This window comes from Cherax quadricarinatus, chromosome 78 (assembly GCF_038502225.1).
Source record: "Cherax quadricarinatus isolate ZL_2023a chromosome 78, ASM3850222v1, whole genome shotgun sequence".
In the NCBI taxonomy this organism is placed as follows: domain Eukaryota; kingdom Metazoa; phylum Arthropoda; class Malacostraca; order Decapoda; family Parastacidae; genus Cherax; species Cherax quadricarinatus.
The window spans coordinates 5,913,532-5,934,402 of record NC_091369.1 but is presented as its reverse complement, the minus strand read 5'-3'; the positions used below and the strand labels follow the sequence as shown (position 1 = coordinate 5,934,402).

At 42.6% G+C, this 20,871-nt stretch overlaps 1 protein-coding gene across 1 annotated transcript in view; it reads right to left on the bottom strand.

Moving 5' to 3' along the window:
• hgo (homogentisate 1,2-dioxygenase) overlaps window positions 1-20,871 on the bottom strand; it is a 49,805-nt gene that overhangs the window by 20,782 nt on the left and 8,152 nt on the right. The window contains exons 2-3 of the mRNA XM_070101607.1: window positions 16,569-16,698; window positions 16,116-16,246 (exon numbers count right to left, since the gene is read on the bottom strand). Coding sequence (XP_069957708.1) covers window positions 16,116-16,246; window positions 16,569-16,698 — 261 coding nt within the window. The remainder of the gene's footprint in view (window positions 1-16,115; window positions 16,247-16,568; window positions 16,699-20,871) is intronic.

Here is a 20,871-nt window from a genome sequence, read left to right as displayed (position 1 = left end):
TACCTTATTGTTGTTGGTATTCGAGAATTTATGTGCTTCTACAGCCCTAAGGTCAGAATTCTCGGTATTAATGTTATCAACAATTTCATTAACAGTGCTGTGTTTCATAAAACTGTTGATTCTGGCCACAAACACAGTCCTCTGAGCTTGATAGCTGTCAGGTGCAACTGGGGTAACACCAAAAGTCTTCAGTTTATCCAAGACATCATGCTTTAGTAGTTGAAGTAACTCTTCTTCTGAAGAGAGGAGAAGTACTGCTCCAGCGTGGGTTTGAAAAACATCCACTGGAGCAACAGTTGAGTTCGAGCAAATACATTTGAGAATGTCTTTCATGGACATTTGATTTCCATCAATACGTAATCTTACACGAATCCTCGCCATGATGCCTGGGAAGGTGCATCTGGCAGAGGAGTTGCTTAACAAAAAGGTATCTTTCCTTAATGTTAGCCTAACATCCTATTTCAGCTGACTTATGAAGGTCAGCCCCTAAGATAGCCTACCCTCGAGTAGTGAGGGGAAAGGGCCCAAGGCAAAGATCGGCTGGATTTTAAAAAACCACACGGGCTACCAGATGGTCAAAATGCCTTGTGTTAACTCGCCAAAGCGAAGTTGCCGAAAAAGAAGATAGGACAGTCAGAAGGATAACAAGTATTTCTTCTCCTATGCCAAATCAAAATCGAGAACAACGTCCAGTATTGGGCCCCTACTTAAACAAGATGGGTCCTACACAGATGACAGCAAGGAAATGAGTGAGCTACTCAAGTCCCAATATGACTCAGTTTTTAGCAAGCCGCTAACCAGACTGAGAGTCGAAGATCAAAATGAATTTTTTATGAGAGAGCCACAAAATTTGATTAACACAAGCCTATCCGATGTTATCCTGACGCCAAATGACTTCGAACAGGCGATAAATGACATGCCCATGCACTCTGCCCCAGGGCCAGACTCATGGAACTCTGTGTTCATCAAGAACTGCAAGAAGCCCCTATCACGAGCCTTTTCCATCCTATGGAGAGGGAGCATGGACACGGGGGTCGTCCCTCAGTTACTAAAAACAACAGACATAGCCCCACTCCACAAAGGGGGCAGTAAAGCAACAGCAAAGAACTACAGACCAATAGCACTAACATCCCATATCATAAAAATCTTTGAAAGGGTCCTAAGAAGCAAGATCACCACCCATCTAGAAACCCATCAGTTACACAACCCAGGGCAACATGGGTTTAGAACAGGTCGCTCCTGTCTGTCTCAACTACTGGATCACTACGACAAGGTCCTAAATGCACTAGAAGACAAAAAGAATGCAGATGTAATATATACAGACTTTGCAAAAGCCTTCGACAAGTGTGACCATGGCGTAATAGTGCACAAAATGCGCGCTAAAGGAATAACAGGAAAAGTCGGTCGATGGATCTATAATTTCCTCACTAACAGAACACAGAGAGTAGTCGTCAACAGAGTAAAGTCCGAGGCAGCTACGGTGAAAAGCTCTGTTCCACAAGGCACAGTACTAGCTCCCATTTTGTTCCTCATCCTCATATCCGACATAGACAAGGATGTCAGCCACAGCACCGTGTCTTCCTTTGCGGATGACACCCGAATCTGCATGACAGTGTCTTCCATTGCAGACACTGCAAGGCTCCAGGCGGACATCAACCAAATCTTTCAGTGGGCTGCAGAAAACAATATGAAGTTCAACGATGAGAAATTTCAATTACTCAGATATGGTAAACATGAGGAAATTAAATCTTCATCAGAGTACAAAACAAATTCTGGCCACAAAATAGAGCGAAACACCAACGTCAAAGACCTGGGAGTGATTATGTCGGAGGATCTCACCTTCAAGGACCATAACATTGTATCAATCGCATCTGCTAGAAAAATGACAGGATGGATAATGAGAACCTTCAAAACTAGGGAGGCCAAGCCCATGATGACACTCTTCATGTCACTTCTTCTATCTAGGCTGGAATACTGCTGCACTCTAACAGCACCTTTCAAGGCAGGTGAAATTGCCGACCTAGAAAATGTACAGAGATCTTTCACGGCGCGCATAACGGAGATAAAACACCTCAATTACTGGGAGTGCTTGAGGTTTCTAAACCTGTATTCCCTGGAACGCAGGAGGGAGAGATACATGATTATATACACCTGGAAAATCCTAGAGGGACTAGTACCGAACTTGCACACGAAAATCACTCACTACGAAAGCAAAAGACTTGGCAGACGATGCACCATCCCCCCAATGAAAAGCAGGGGTGTCACTAGCACGTTAAGAGACCATACAATAAGTGTCAGGGGCCCGAGACTGTTCAACTGCCTCCCAGCACACATAAGGGGGATTACCAACAGACCCCTGGCAGTCTTCAAGCTGGCACTGGACAAGCACCTAAAGTCAGTTCCTGATCAGCCGGGCTGTGGCTCGTACGTTGGTTTGCGTGCAGCCAGCAGCAACAGCCTGGTTGATCAGGCGCTGATCCACCAGGAGGCCTGGTCACAGACCGGGCCGCGGGGGCGTTGACCCCCGAAACTCTCTCCAGGTAAACTCCAGGTAAACTCCAGTGTGTGGGCCAGTGTTGTTGTATGGGTGAGGGGAGGATGGGGAAGGATGGGGGGATGGGGATGAGAGGGGTGAACAAGCAAGCAAGTCACCGCCTTACCCTCTTGATGGGATGGGGCTCGAAGTGACTGCAAGCAAGTCTCCTCTAAGCTCTGGTGAAGAACTACTCAGGATAACCCAAGTAAATTCTCGAGCAACAGTGTTCAGAGTTGCTCAGCTGAAGAGCAGGAACGACGACGTCTTCTCTCCACGGTGGCTGGGCTGCAACTCCTGTATCTATCTGGAGCAAAGGCAAGAAGACTGACGTTTATATAGGCGTCAGTGGAAGGGACGGGCAGCAGACGAGGGCAGTCACTGGTAGGCGGGATTCCCCAGTGGAAGTAGGTCCTTCCCAAAGAGATGGGTTAGTTGCAGCAGCCGTGAAGAAGGTCTTGTCTTTTATACCTTTCTTGCACAACTTGTCAGACACTGCATCATCATGGAATCTTGGTTCAGAGGACATCTACAAGACCTTCCTCACGGCTACTGCAACTAACCCATCTCTTTGGGAAGGACCTACTTCCACTGGGGAATCCCGCCTACCAGTGACTGCCCTCGTCTGCTGCCCGTCCCTATCCACTGACGCCTATACAACCGCCAGTCTTCTTGCCTTTGCTCCATATGAGTTGCAGCCCAGCCACCGTGGAGAGAAGACGTCGTCGTTCCTGCTCTTCAACTGAGCAACTCTGAACACTGTTGCTCGAGATTTTACTTGGGTTATCCTGAGTAGTTCTTCACCAGAGCTGAGAGGAGACTTGCTTGCAGTCACTTCGAGCCCCATCCCATCATGAATGTAAGGCGGTGACTTGCTTGCTTGTTCACCCCTCTCATCCCCATCCCCCCATCCTTCCCCATCCTCCCCTCACCCATACATCAACACTGGCCCACACACTTAACACACTACATACATTGCTATCCTTCTGACTGTCCTGTCTTCTTATTTTTCGGCAACTTCGCTTTGGCGAGTTAACACAAGGCATTTTGACCATCTGGTAGCCCGTGTGGTTTTTTAAAATCCAGCCGATCTTTGCCTTGGGCCCTTTCCCCTCACTTCTCGAGGGTAGGCTATCTTAGGAGCTGACCTTCATAAGTCAGCTGAAATAGGATGTTAGGCTAACATTAAGGAAAGATACCTTTTTGTTAAGCAACTCCTCTGCCAGATGCACCTTCCCAGGCATCATGGCGAGGATTCGTGTAAGATTACGCATTGCTGGAAATCAAATGTCCATGAAAGACATTCTCAATTGTATTTGCTGCAATTCAACTGTTGCTCCAGTGGATGTTTTTCAAACCCACGCTGGAGCAGTACTTCTCCTCTCTTCGGAAGAAGAGTTACTTCAACTCCTAAAGCATGATGTCTTGGATAAACTGAAGACTTCTGGTGTTATCCCAGTTGCACCTGACAGCTATCAAGCTCAGAGGACTGTGTTTGTGGCCAGAATCAACAGTTTTATGAAACACAGCACTGTTAATGAAATTGTTGATAACATTAATACCGAGAATTCTGACCTTAGAGCTGTAGAAGCACATAAATTCTCGAATTCCAACAACAATAAGGTAACTTTAAAATTAATACTCGAGACACCTGAGGAGGCCAAACTCGTGTGTCAAAATGGCTTCAAATGTTTTGGCACCAGATGTACACCTGATCAAATTTCTCTGGAACGCTTTGTCAGTGTGACACAATGTTTCAAGTGTTATGCCTTTGGTCATAACAACAACAAATGCAGTACACAAGGGCAAATTTGTAGCATTTGCTCTGGCCAACATTCCTATCGTGATTGTACCAATAAAAATGCACCGAAATGTGTCCTTTGTAATGGAAAACATCATGCTGTTTCTGCTATTTGTCCTGAAAGAAAAAAGGAAATGCAGAAAATTCTTGACGCCAAGAAACTATCCACTTCTAAGAAGACCACTCCCCAGGCACCGCCAACCATGTCTCAAACTTCCTTCCCAGCTCTGCCTGGATCAAGTGGGACTCCTCAGGTCTCTACCAATGGTTCCAATGTTTGGAATTCTACCCCTCTTGGAGCGCCCCAATCTAACCCTCACTTACAACAGACACAACAACAAGGTTCAGTCGCATCTCATATGTCTCAGGTATCCACAGACGGGGATATAATGAGAGCACAACTAATGTACTTGGTGGCCAAAGACACAGCAGGTGGTGATATTCAACTCTGCTCTCGTGTTTTAAATGATATGTTAAAGGCTAATGGGATCACTCCCATCATTATCCCTGAAAATGTGAAGGCCATTATGACCCAGCCTTCTCATAACAAGAAGTATGTACCATACTCTACATCTAAAAATAAGCCTAAGTCATCCCTGGCCCAGGGATCGCCCTCCTCGCAAACCCAGGTTGTCAACTCTTCTCAACCCGATAAGTCAACGCCTGAACATAACAATGCCCCAGAAAGTGGTGCCTACTCTCCCGCTATTGTAGCTGATCCTGTTGAACAGGAACTTTCCCAAGGTAACTCACCTTGCCTATCTAATATTCACTTGGAGCCTACACAGTCTCCCATTAACTCTCACGAGCCTCTGCTTCCTGAAACTGAGTATAGCATACCTCAGTTTCATGATGATGACTCTAACGACTCTAACGATTCTAATGAGTCTGTTAATATTACTGCCTCTAGTGAAGATGAAGATGATGGCATTGTTAATACACAAGCATCCACGCAAAAGTTCCCTTCTCCTATTGACGAGTCCAGCAGGGATAGTATAGATACAACACATGACATTAGTTGCAGGCGTTCAGAACGCAGTGTACGACCGAAGAAAAAGAAATAATGGGGATTACAATTTTCCAACTTAATGTTCAACATTTCTTTAATAACCGTTACCTTCTTGAGGTTGAACTACATAACTACAATCCCGATGTTATACTTTTGAACGAGACAGCTGCAAGAGTTGATCAACATATTAAATTACGTGGATACTGTACTGTTGAGAAATCGAGAGGACCGTTTAGTGGTGTAGCCATCTTGGTTAAATTAGGATATACATTTAAAAATATTCATGTGGATGAAGATAACATTCTTGCAATAGAACTAACAACGTCGCATGGACAACTAGTGATAGGAACTGGATATTTTCCCCCGAGACAGCCATATATAGAGTCAATTCCTCTACATAGGATATTAAGCAGAAATATTCCAACAATTTTAGCTGGAGATTTTAATGCTCATCACCCTGCCCTCTTTAACTGTGGAGCTGGTATTCCACTGGGTGACTTAAAAGGAAAACAACTCTTTAATATCATGACAGCTAGAAACTTGTCATTTCAAGGCCCATTCTTCAAATCGTACATTGGACCTCATCCAGGAACACCAGATATAGTACTGACAAACAGAGACTGTGACATCTTTCACTGTCGTATATCTCCTGGTGGAAATGTAGGATCTGACCATATCCCTGTTATAATACAACTACAAACTTCTCCATTTAGAATACCTGTAACTCCTAAACCCAATCTTAACACCCTAGGATTTGACCCCTTCAGGGCATATCTGGGTGAGGATGAAATTGTGTCTTTGGAAAATCTACCTTCTAGTGCAATTGATGATGCAATCAGGTCCCTGCACAATCGAATAATTGAAGCTACCAATGCAACTTGCCAATTAGCTTCCACAAAGATATACCAACAATATAAACCTACTAGAGAAATTAGAGACACTTTAAGAAATTATCAAGCAGAATGTCGAAGGCATCTTCAAACGCGACAACCACCAGCAGCTACATTGCACCGATTAAGGCAAGAATTAATTAACATGATTAGTCAACACAAACGAGACATATGGAAATTTTTTTTTCTTCAAGCTAATCAATATAAACGTGAACCAGCAAAATTTTGGAGTAAGATCCGACAACTTTTAGGGGGAAAGCACAAGGCTCCTAACTACCTAGTTAATACATTCACTGATGAGGATGATGAAGATGTTGAAATTAAACTTGACGATCCACAGGACCAGGCTAATTTGATGGGTGATGTATGGGAGAAAATTCTCTCTCATAATAACAGTCGTCAATTTAATAATAATCATTATCAGTTAGTAAATGAATGGAGAGATGAGAACTTGGATGATCTACAACCACTACCTACCATCGATACTTCAACTCTTGAAGATACCCACCCGCTTACTAGACCTATTACATTACTAGAGATAAGTCAGGTTATTGGAAGAATGAGAAATAGAGCCCCTGGCCTCTCTGGAATAACAATGAAACAAATAAAGTACCTACCTAGAAATTGCAAACAGTCCTTGGTAAATATCTTTAATGCCATCTTGGCCTCAGGACATTTTCCAGTTGTTTTTAAGACTGCTAGGATGATCTTTCTTGCTAAGCCCAATAAAGACATTCACCAACCTGGGAACTATAGACCTATATCTTTACTTGAAGTCACTGGAAAAGTTCTTGAGAAAGTAATTTCCAACAGATTGAATTACTATATGGAGTTTAATCACTTGTTTACTGAAAAACAATTTGGCTTTAGAACACATAGAGGTACCAACCATGCAATAAATGTTATTTTTGACACCGTAGCAAGTCTAAAACAGCAGGGCAATCTTGCCTTAATTGCCACCAGAGATGTTCATAAAGCTTTTGATAGCTTATGGCATGATGGCCTTATATACAAACTCATTGACCTACCAGACCATAACTGGACTTTTCTCAGAGTAATTTATAATTTCTTAACTCAAAGAAAAATCATTCCCACCTTTCATGGCAAGTCGACAGAACCTTTTATACCGACGGCTGGTGTCCCACAAGGTTCTTGTCTCAGTCCACTTCTGTTTAACATTTATGTGAATGACCTTCCTCAACCAGAGTTTAATGACACAATTGTGACACAGTTTGCAGATGATGTTATTCATGTCGTCTCATCAACTCCAGTAACAGGAAAATACAAGTATGAGAGAGTCATAGAAAAAATGAATATTGAACTTCGTCGAACATCTAATTGGGAGAAGAAATGGAGAATTACGACTAATCCTGACAAGGTCCTTGTTAGCACGATAGGATGTTTTGCATCAACCATTGAAGATAAAGGGGGTATCTCCATCAGAGGTACACCTGTAGCCATTAGAAACCCTAACAAGATCTTGGGATATGAAATAGACAGGCTGCTCCACTCAACATCTCATGTAACTAAAAAGATAAACACAGCCAAAGCCGGTCTTAGCAGACTTTTTCGATTCAATCAAGCCCCTCAGCATGTCAAAAAACATCTGTATAAAATGATAATAAGACTTATACTCGAATACCCTTGTGTCCCAATGTCATTAACAACAAAGACCAACATGCTACGGTTACAAAGGGTCCAGAATAGAGCTCTTCGCTTTATTACCGATACCAGGAGGAGAGACAGAGTTAAAATGGCAGATTTACACACACAACAAGATATTACTGCCATAAATGTACGCCTTGACACCCTAAAAAAGAAACAACTTTATACAATGCAAGAACTATACATGCCAGATAGAGAACATCCTATACAAGTGATAAATACCACCGATTACACCATCAATACTCCTTCTCACAGGACTCAAAGAATGACTCTCCCACAGAGGGTTCGTCGTTTTATTCATAAAGATGATTACCCTCGACCCATGATTTTGAGCAACTTACCTGATGAAGAAGATTGGATACCACCAGAACCCTTCTATGTATACTGAAAATCATCGCCCCCAATTAGGGAGACATCTTAAATAACTTTCTAATGTAAAATTATGCTATTGACTATTGTTGGACACCACCATTAAGAAGCTATTGTCACGAAATTATAAACTGGCCAGAAAATTATTGCCTTTCTTGTTGTATAAGTATCCGTTGTGCAATCGCGGAAAAAAAAAAAAAAAAAAAAAAAAAAAAAAAAAAAAAAAAAAAAAAAAAAAAAAAAAAAAAAAAAAAAAAAAAAAAAGCAATTGCAACTTGTATAATTACTACCAATTCAGAGTCATGTAGTTATATACCTATTATATCTATGTGACTCTGATGGGTTAGTATTATACCCCTTAAAGAATATCTTATCAATTCACATACACTTTTTAAATTGCACCAAAGTGGTTGGGCCAGTTACCTTTTATATCCTACCTCTCCCCCCCCTCCCACCCTTTTCCAATATTTCCATCCTTACCCATCCTTCTTCCTTACCCATCTTACCAAAGCTCTGGTCATCAGATCCTGCTCCAGGACTTGGTGCGTAGCTGGCTGCCTGCCCCAGGGCAGACAGTTGGCCTCTGCACTCTTGTAGCTGGGTGAAGTCTTCCCTACTCTGTCTCCCTACGATCCCCGTTGGGGAGGGGAACTTTTACCAGCGTCGTCTTCACCTTCATTGCACGATGAGCTACGCAAATCGTGTAAAGATCAAGCCAACAAGTGGTTCCGTTGATGATTCAACGAAGATTGCTCTTGCAACTGTTGTTCAAGGAGCACTGCAAGTTAAATTCAACGCCATTTTGTCTCTGAAAGAAGCATTCATTGTTGTGTGTCACGATGATGCTGAAGCAGAGAAGCTACTCACTACAGATGCCACCACTACACTTACCGCTCAAGGGTTTACTATTATGTCATCTCCTGCCCTCAGGGCCAGAAAATCAGTATTCCTTAAAAAACTGGACAAGATTCTGACGTCTCAATCACCTGCAGAACTCAAGACATCCATCGAGACGCAAAATACTTGGGCTACTGTTGACAGCATCACAAAAATCCCGAATGTATCGTCTATGCTCAAGGTCACCTTCACCGACGTCAACATGGCTGCCACTGCTCTGAACGAAGGTCTTGCTGTTTACTACTACTTCATCAGTCCAACCTACATCGAAGCAGAGATATCAGTACATCCAACACTGCTGGAACTGTTATTCTTACCATCACACCACCAAAGCATGTCCAGTAAAAGACAAGAAGTTCTGCACTACATGTGGTAGTGAGGGACACACCTTCAGTTCCTGCACCGCTGCTACTCCACCACAACCATCGTGCTTAAATTGTAAGAGTAACGACCACCATACACTGGCAGCAAAATGTCCTACACGAAAGAATATTGTGAAGAAAACACAAGAAGCAGCAAAGAAAAAACCTACTAGCAACACACCAACGTATGCAGCAATTGCAAAGATCCAAGCTAACACTACAATATTACTTCAAGCTACTACTCAGCCAGTTAGTTTAATATGTTTATTATGCACCCCATACCCATCCTGTGGGCGGTAGTCAAAAGATTACAGAGGTACATAATTGGTCCAGGGACTGGGCCTCAAAGTTTTGATAGCTGAGCAAGTTACAGAGGTAATGAATTCACAATTTACAAAGGTAATGAACTCACAATTTACAAAGGTAATGAACTCCAGGTAGGTCTAGTCACAATCATGACAAGTTACAAAGGTATTTACAGATTACAGAGGTACACAATGGGTCCAGGGACCGGGCTCCAAAGTTTGATGGCTGAACTAGGTACAAGGTAATGAACTCACAAGTTACAAAGGTAATGAACTCACAAGTTACAAAGGTAATGAACTCACAAGTTACAAAGGTAATGAATACTGTAAGAATGGTTACTTACGTTTATACATGGCTGCAATCATGAACAAATTTTAGAGTAATGAGCAATTCACACTTCCACACCCGGTCACAACTGTAGTGAGTTATTGGTGCAAATGTTGATTGCTGAGTCTCTCTCTCACACACACACACACACATACAAATTCATACACACACACACATAAACACACACACACACACACACAAACTCATACACACACACGCACACACTCATACACACTCATACACACACACACACACTCATACACACACACACTCATACACACACACTCATACACACACTCACACACACACACACACACACACACACACACACACACACATACACACATACTAGAGAAAGTACAAAGGTTTGCAACAAGGTTAGTTCCAGAGCTGAGGGGAATGTCCTATGAAGAAAGATTAAGGGAAATCGGCCTGACGACACTGCCAGCCTCCACCATCATCACTCCTCCAGCATGTGACGTAACCAAGATCCACTACTGTCTACTATACGTACACATGCAAAATATGGCTGTACCTGGATCATTTAACTCTACCATCAACGAGTTATTTGCACTAAATAATATGCCATCATTCATATTCCCAGCATCTCCACCTTCGGAAGAAATACTAAAATTCACCAAGGACCTCATCAACACCTCTACGCCTGCAACTCCAACACCATCAACAACAAGTGACGTCACTCCAACAACGTCCAATGAGAAGCCTCCATCGCCTCCACTCCTCAAAGAAACCGACCAATCAGAAGCCTTTCCACCAGAAACATCCTCTCACTCGTCCATTGAAGATGAAGTAAAAAATGTACATTCACCAGCACCAACACTACCATCCCAAGACCCAAGATCCAATACTGTACTGGAGTTTACCTGGAGTTTACCTGGAGAGAGTTTCGGGGGTCAACGCCCCCGCGGCCCGGTCTGTGACCAGGCCTCCTGGTGGATCAGCGCCTGATCAACCAGGCTGTTGCTGCTGGCTGCACGCAAACCAACGTACGAGCCACAGCCCGGCTGATCAGGAACTGACTTTAGGTGCTTGTCCAGTGCCAGCTTGAAGACTGCCAGGGGTCTGTTGGTAATCCCCCTTATGTGTGCTGGGAGGCAGTTGAACAGTCTCGGGCCCCTGACACTTATTGTATGGTCTCTTAACGTGCTAGTGACACCCCTGCTTTTCATTGGGGGGATGGTGCATCGTCTGCCAAGTCTTTTGCTTTCGTAGTGAGTGATTTTCGTGTGCAAGTTCGGTACTAGTCCCTCTAGGATTTTCCAGGTGTATATAATCATGTATCTCTCCCTCCTGCGTTCCAGGGAATACAGGTTTAGAAACCTCAAGCGCTCCCAGTAATTGAGGTGTTTTATCTCCGTTATGCGCGCCGTGAAAGTTCTCTGTACATTTTCTAGGTCGGCAATTTCACCTGCCTTGAAAGGTGCTGTTAGAGTGCAGCAATATTCCAGCCTAGATAGAACAAGTGACCTGAAGAGTGTCATCATGGGCTTGGCCTCCCTAGTTTTGAAGGTTCTCATTATCCATCCTGTCATTTTTCTAGCAGATGCGATTGATACAATGTTATGGTCCTTGAAGGTGAGATCCTCCGACATAATCACTCCCAGGTCTTTGACGTTGGTGTTTCGCTCTATTTCGTGGCCAGAATTTGTTTTGTACTCTGATGAAGATTTAATTTCCTCATGTTTACCATATCTGAGTAATTGAAATTTCTCATCGTTGAACTTCATATTGTTTTCTGCAGCCCACTGAAAGATTTGGTTGATGTCCGCCTGGAGCCTTGCAGTGTCTGCAATGGAAGACACTGTCATGCAGATTCGGGTGTCATCTGCAAAGGAAGACACGGTGCTGTGGCTGACATCCTTGTCTATGTCGGATATGAGGATGAGGAACAAGATGGGAGCTAGTACTGTGCCTTGTGGAACAGAGCTTTTCACCGTAGCTGAAGATACCGACAAGTATCGTGATTGGGGTGAAATATCTTTCTGTACCACAGAAAATTATCCTCAAGAAATGGAGCCAGCTGAACTCAAATCTCACCTCATCCAAAAAACAGTCAAGTTTGTTGAACATCCTGACGTTGATTGTAAAAGTGAACTTTCAGAACTTATAAAGCATCTTGAAACATGTATCAAAGACCCTCGATATCGACACTTGTTAACTCGTCTCATGATAATTTCTACCCAACGCTTTAAACGACTTGAAAATGGATCAGCACTCGCCAAGGAAAATTACTTCGTTAAGAAAAAACGCCACAATTCCAGATAACCACCAAGCCATTATGAAATGACCAATCAACGTTGAGCTCCTCCCTTGTCGCCTGCAGCCACCAATCACCATCAAGAAGCAGCAATCTTCCATCCAGCAAGTTGCAGTCAGCTCCTACAGAGTTCCTGTTGTCTCTACGTCGTCTTTTATCATTGTTATCCAGGCTTAGCAGTTGGGTCTAGTCCTGACTCTTCTCTCTTCGACTCAAGACATTCCTCTCACCGTCTATTCTTCGTACTGTCCCCACTTGCCCCTCGCCCCTCGTCGGGGTACTTACCTGTGAGTCTGATCTGATCTGATCTTTGCTCCAGATTCTCCTCCACCACGATGACTCTTGAAGATACCCACCCGCTTACTAGACCTATTACATTACTAGAGATAAGTCAGGTTATTGGAAGAATGAGAAATAGAGCCCCTGGCCTCTCTGGAATAACAATGAAACAAATAAAGTACCTACCTAGAAATTGCAAACAGTCCTTGGTAAATATCTTTAATGCCATCTTGGCCTCAGGACATTTTCCAGTTGTTTTTAAGACTGCTAGAATGATCTTTCTTGCTAAGCCCAATAAAGACATCCACCAACCTGGGAACTATAGACCTATATCTTTACTTGAAGTCACTGGAAAAGTTCTTGAGAAAGTCATTTCCAACAGATTGAATTACTATTAATGGTGGTGTCCAATAGTCAATAGCATAATTTTACATTAGAAAGTTATTTAAGATGTCTCCCTAATTGGGGGCGATGATTTTCTCAGTATACATAGAAGGGTTCTGGTGGTATCCAATCTTCTTCGTCAGGTAAGTTACTCAAAATCATGGGTCGAGGGTAATCATCTTTATGAATAAAACGACGAACCCTCTGTGGGAGAGTCATTCTTTGAGTCCTGTGAGGCGGAGTATTGATGGTGTAATCGGTGGTATTTATCACTTGTATAGGATGTTCTCTATCTGGCATGTATAGTTCTTGCATTGTATAAAGTTGTTTCTTTTTTAGAGTGTCAAGGCGTACATTTATGGCAGTAATGTCTTGTTGTGTGTAAATCTCTCTATATGGAGTTTAATCACTTGTTTACTGAAAAACAATTTGGCTTTTGAACACATAGAGGTACCAATCATGCAATAAATGTTATTTTTGACACTAGCAAGTCTAAAACAGCAGGGCAATCTTGCCTTAATTGCCACCAGAGATGTTCATAAAGCTTTTGATAGCTTATGGCATGATGGCCTTATATACAAACTCATTGACCTACCAGACCATAACTGGACTTTTCTCAGAGTAATTTATAATTTCTTAACTCAAAGAAAAATCATTCCCACCTTTCATGGCAAGTCGACAGAACCTTTTATACCGACGGCTGGTGTCCCACAAGGTTCTTGTCTCAGTCCACTTCTGTTTAACATTTATGTGAATGACCTTCCTCAACCAGAGTTTAATGACACAATTGTGACACAGTTTGCAGATGATGTTATTCATGTCGTCTCATCAACTCCAGTAACAGGAAAATACAAGTATGAGAGAGTCATAGAAAAAATGAATATTGAACTTCGTCGAACATCTAATTGGGAGAAGAAATGGAGAATTACGACTAATCCTGACAAGGTCCTTGTTAGCACGATAGGATGTTTTGCATCAACCATCGAAGATAAAGGGGGTATCTCCATCAGAGGTACACCTGTAGCCATTAGAAACCCTAACAAGATCTTGGGATATGAAATAGACAGGCTGCTCCACTCAACATCTCATGTAACTAAAAAGATCAACACAGCCAAAGCCGGTCTTAGCAGACTCTTTCGATTCAATCAAGCCCCTCAACATGTCAAAAAACATCTGTATAAAATGATAATAAGACCTATACTTGAATACCCTTGTGTCTCAATGTCATTAACAACAAAGACCAACATGCTACGGTTACAAAGGGTCCAGAATAGAGCTCTTCGCTTTATTACCGATACCAGGAGGAGAGACAGAGTTAAAATGGCAGATTTACACACACAACAAGACATTACTGCCATAAATGTACGCCTTGACACTCAAATGTACGCCTTGACACTCTAAAAAAGAAACAACTTTATACAATGCAAGAACTATACATGCCAGATAGAGAACATCCTATACAAGTGATAAATACCACCGATTACACCATCAATACTCCGCCTCACAGGACTCAAAGAATGACTCTCCCACAGAGGGTTCGTCGTTTTATTCATAAAGATGATTACCCTCGACCCATGATTTTGAGTAACTTACCTGACGAAGAAGATTGGATACCACCAGAACCCTTCTATGTATACTGAGAAAATCATCGCCCCCAATTAGGGAGACATCTTAAATAACTTTCTAATGTAACTCCACCACGATGCTGTGAACACTAACTCCAAGGCCGAGGGACTGATTACCTCATCTTTTGTATATAGTTCTACTGTCTTCCTATTATGTCCTAGAATCTGTATTGATAAAGCCACTGGATGGCGAAACGTCTACAATAAAGATATCCAGATGTTGCACATGTGTCTTAGCTTTCATATTGTCGGTATTTTATACCTTTCTTACACATGTTGCACACTGCTATAAAGGAAAATTACTGTATACACGTGGAAGACTTGACTAAAAGGCGATAAAAAATAAATTTCTAAGGATAATACATCTTTCTACCTTTCAGCCCGTAATGCTAACGCTTTGGCATGCTGCTCTTACCTGTATTTTTTTGTACCTCTGTATGTATGCTAAAATTTATAAATAAATAAATAAATAAAGGGAAAACAAGGAATAAAGAACCTAAATTAAAAAAAAAATATTTTTAGGAAGATGCAGAAAAAGTACTGGTTGTCAAACAGTTTAGCTGAAGAGAACAATCTGCGAAGTAAGGTCACCGGATAGTTGTGAAAATTGATTGCAACTGAGAGTGAGGGGGGTTGAGTTGGGCTTGATCAAAGCCTGTCAAAAGTGGGTTACTGAACCTAATTCCTTGGGTAGCACTGGAAAGACTAGACTAACATTTGGGTGAAATTGGCTGGATTTGGGAAGGACCTAGCAAATATGGGCCTGCTGCAGTGTTAGGCTATTCTTAAGTTCTTATAAACAATTTATAGTATGAAGATTGAGACACTTATGCAGCATATGGGAATCTTTATTCAGGAAACGTTTCGCCACACAGTGGCTTCATCAGTCCAATACAAAGAGGAAGTGTCTCAATCTTCAACTTGTTGGTTTTTCAAACCATTCATCACAACTGTCAGACACTGCAGTATCATGGGATCTTGTTACAAAGAATTCTTCAACACTTGTTCAACCTTTGGACGAAGACCTACTTCGACTAGTGGATGGTACCACTATGACCCCGCCTCCGCCTGCTTCACCTCACCTCACTACAGTATATAAGCCACGTCTACGGCCCTATGCTGTACATTCTACAAGATTGATGGACTGAACACATCGACTCCAGGCTGAGGGACTGATTACCTCATACTCCTCCTCTCCTTACGCCTTCCTCTTTGTACTGGACTGATGAAACCACTGTGTGGCGAAACGTTTCCTGAATAAAGATTCCCATATGCTGCATAAGTGTCTCAATCTTCAACTTGTCGGTTTTTCAAACCATTCATCACAATTTATAGTATATTATTTAAAGTATAATTCATCTCGAGCCTCTTACTGGGCACCACCACATACCTGGTTAGGGTTGGGATGTCTCTTGCTGAAGTCACTCTCAAGGAACTTGTGTTTGATAGGAACAAATGGTTTATGAACCACAGCAGGTCGGATTCTGTACAGCCAAGATCGTCTATTGCTCTCCCGTGGTGCTGTCAATTCAATCAAATTTAGGCTCAAATCCAAGGCAATTTAAACATATGTTACTATATATGGTAATCTGTAACTCACATCAACATTCCCAGCATCTCTACACTCATTACCTGGGTCCACCCAGTCCTCTACCAGTCCCTACTAAGGTGCACAACTCTTCCCCTGCATTATACTTCCTTCCCTATGTTTTAACTTAGTTTTACATCCTATACCAAGACTTTCCCTTGGCCTTTAACACTACTAAATATGGAGGACCCTATAATGTATGAAGATGAAGCTTAATTACATAAAGTGGTGCTGCAACATAACCATAACATTCACCTGTAAAAGCTGTTCCAGAGAGTTGCTCAGCATAGAGGCCGTAGGGGCAGACCTGGGGGCTATTCTGACCCTCGGGAAGAGCTCCTGGCAGAGCTTCTGTAGCAAACTCAGACCCAAAGCCACTCAGGTACTACAATATACACAACAATTTGTATTTGTAACATTCTTTAACTGAAAATATAGTTAAAGTACTGAACAATTTTTACTTAATCAGGGAGCAACACTAGCCCCATTGGATTAGGGGTCACATAGCATCTGGGAAATGGGAGCCCTTTAGGTTCAATCCAAGGATGGAAAAGACAGATACAGTATAATGCGATACTTTATTTCAACATTTTGCCCACACAGTGGGCTGTGTCAAGTCAAACAAGATATACCTTGGGAGAGAATGTGCGTATATAGGGAGCGTAGTGACACGAGTCAAGTAACGCAAGTTGAAGGTGAAGAATGTTAAAGTTCTTCTTCACATCACTATGCTCTACAAGTGAACTGTAGATATTAATCCAAATGTACACCTGGTAACCCTTTTGGGGCCTACTTCCTAGGCCTTTTGTGTATCCACATGCTCTTGTGTTACCCTCCACAGGATATGGGTGGCTAAAACTCTCGCTTCACACACGGAGGGCCCGGGTTCGATTCTCGGCGGGTGGAAACATTTCGACACGTTTCCTTACGCCTATTGTCCTGTTCACCTAGCAGCAAATAGGTACCTGGGTGTTAGTCGAATGGTGTGGGTCGCATCCTGGGAGACAAGATTAAGGACCACAATGGAAATAAGTTAGACAGTCCTCGATAACGCACTGACTTTCTTGGGTTATCCTGGGTGGCTAACCCTCCGGGGTTAAAAACCCGAACAAAATCTTATTTTACAGCACATTGTTACCAGTTAGTTCTGCCACCATCAACACATGTATAATATAATTTGTTAAGTACTGCTACTAATAATCTTGAGATTTAGTACATGTCATAAGCTCAATTATTATTACATCAATGCCGGAAAAAAAATCCCCCCCCAGTACCAACAATACCACCAGTCCGATAACATTCTTCTTTGCAAATATACAGGGTCTAAAGCCAGCAACAAACAACAAAATACCTTTCATCCGTGGACTGCTTGCAGAGGCAAAGGCAATGTTCGCGGCTTTCACTGAGACCCACATAAAGGATCACTTGGACAACGAAATATGGATCCCAGGTTACAACCTATATAGATGTGACAGAGTGAACAGGCAAAAGGGGGGGGTTGGCCTGTACATTGCAGAGTCACTTGTTTGCACAGAACTGCTAAATGCCTCAAATGACGTAGTGGAAGTTTTAGCAGTAAAGGTCGAGAACCAAAACCTAGTCATTGTGGTAGTCTACAAGCCTCCGGATGCAACATCCCAGCAATTCCAGGAACAGCTGTTAAAAATTGACCACTGTCTGGAAAATCTTCCAGCTCCTGCACCCAACATCTTCCTCCTGGGGGATTTCAACTTAAGGCACCTAAAATGGAGGAATATAGCAAATAATATTGTTGCAGTAATAACACCAGGAGGCAGCTCTGATGAAAACTCACACTCACACGAGCTTTTAAATCTCTGCACAAAATTCAATTTAAACCAGCAAATAATAGAGCCTACTAGACTGGAGAATACACTAGACCTCATCTTCACTAACAATGATGATCTGATAAGAAATGTCACCATATCAAAAACAATATACTCAGATCACAACATAATTGAGGTTCAGACATGTATGCGTGGAGCCCCAGACCGACAAAATGAGACTAGTCACGAGGGAGCATTCACCAAATTCAACTTCAATAACAAAAACATAAAGTGGGACCAAGTAAACCAAGTCCTAACCGATATAAGCTGGGAAGATATACTAAGCAACACAGACCCAAACTTAAGCCTAGAACAGATTAACTCGGTGGCACTCGATGTATGCACAAGGCTTATTCCTCTAAGAAAAAGGAGGAGTAGATGTAAAATAGAAAGAGACAGGCGCTCCCTTTACAGGCGACGGAAAAGAATAACAGAGCGGCTAAAAGAGGTCAATATATCTGAAATGCGCAGGGAGACACTGGTCAGAGAAATAGCAAGCATCGAACTTAAGCTAAAAGAATCCTTTAGGAGTCAGGAATCGCGGGAAGAACTAAAAGCCATAAATGAAATCGAAAGAAACCCAAAGTATTTCTTCTCCTATGCCAAATCAAAATCGAGAACAACGTCCAGTATTGGGCCCCTACTTAAACAAGATGGGTCCTACACAGATGACAACAAGGAAATGAGTGAGCTACTCAAGTCCCAATATGACTCAGTTTTTAGCAAGCCGCTAACCAGACTGAGAGTCGAAGATCAAAATGAATTTTTTATGAGAGAGCCACAAAATTTGATTAACACAAGCCTATCCGATGTTATCCTGACGCCAAATGACTTCGAACAGGCGATAAATGACATGCCCATGCACTCTGCCCCAGGGCCAGACTCATGGAACTCTGTGTTCATCAAGAACTGCAAGAAGCCCCTATCACGAGCCTTTTCCATCCTATGGAGAGGGAGCATGGACACGGGGGTCGTCCCTCAGTTACTAAAAACAACAGACATAGCCCCACTCCACAAAGGGGGCAGTAAAGCAACAGCAAAGAACTACAGACCAATAGCACTAACATCCCATATCATAAAAATCTTTGAAAGGGTCCTAAGAAGCAAGATCACCACCCATCTAGAAACCCATCAGTTACACAACCCAGGGCAACATGGGTTTAGAACAGGTCGCTCCTGTCTGTCTCAACTACTGGATCACTACGACAAGGTCCTAAATGCACTAGAAGACAAAAAGAATGCAGATGTAATATATACAGACTTTGCAAAAGCCTTCGACAAGTGTGACCATGGCGTAATAGCGCACAAAATGCGCGCTAAAGGAATAACAGGAAAAGTCGGTCGATGGATCTATAATTTCCTCACTAACAGAACACAGAGAGTAGTCGTCAACAGAGTAAAGTCCGAGGCAGCTACGGTGAAAAGCTCTGTTCCACAAGGCACAGTACTAGCTCCCATCTTGTTCCTCATCCTCATATCCGACATAGACAAGGATGTCAGCCACAGCACCGTGTCTTCCTTTGCAGATGACACCCGAATCTGCATGACAGTGTCTTCCATTGCAGACACTGCAAGGCTCCAGGCGGACATCAACCAAATCTTTCAGTGGGCTGCAGAAAACAATATGAAGTTCAACGATGAGAAATTTCAATTACTCAGATATGGTAAACATGAGGAAATTAAATCTTCATCAGAGTACAAAACAAATTCTGGCCACAAAATAGAGCGAAACACCAACGTCAAAGACCTGGGAGTGATTATGTCGGAGGATCTCACCTTCAAGGACCATAACATTGTATCAATCGCATCTGCTAGAAAAATGACAGGATGGATAATGAGAACCTTCAAAACTAGGGAGGCCAAGCCCATGATGACACTCTTCAGGTCACTTGTTCTATCTAGGCTGGAATATTGCTGCACTCTAACAGCACCTTTCAAGGCAGGTGAAATTGCCGACCTAGAAAATGTACAGAGAACTTTCACGGCGCGCATAACGGAGATAAAACACCTCAATTACTGGGAGCGCTTGAGGTTTCTAAACCTGTATTCCCTGGAACGCAGGAGGGAGAGATACATGATTATATACACCTGGAAAATCCTAGAGGGACTAGTACCGAACTTGCACACGAAAATCACTCACTACGAAAGCAAAAGACTTGGCAGACGATGCACCATCCCCCCAATGAAAAGCAGGGGTGTCACTAGCACGTTAAGAGACCATACAATAAGTGTCAGGGGCCCGAGACTGTTCAACTGCCTCCCAGCACACATAAGGGGGATTACCAACAGACCCCTGGCAGTCTAACTAAGCACTAAACACACAAGGGTCATATATGTAGTAAGTCAAAAGTTCAAATAATTGACATGTGACACTGACTATATAATGTAGTCCGGTGTGCCCCAAACTGGAGCGAGATCATTCTCACATTCCTTACAAATTTCACTTTTACTTATCAAATTTTCAAGTGAAGGAACAAGTCCTTTCAGGATAAGGGAAGATATTGCATAAAGTTTCCTCTGGTCTTGTGAGATTTTGAAGTTTAGCTATGATATAATTATAGTAATCACAAGGATTGTGTTTATATACAAGTTAGGTAAGATTCTTCAGGAAACAGGACAAGTGTTTCCTGACGCGGGTCTTAGATGACCCGCTGTTGGAGCTTCTGGTCATCTGACAGAGGCCTTCCACTGGCTTACCTCTCCACCCCTTGAAA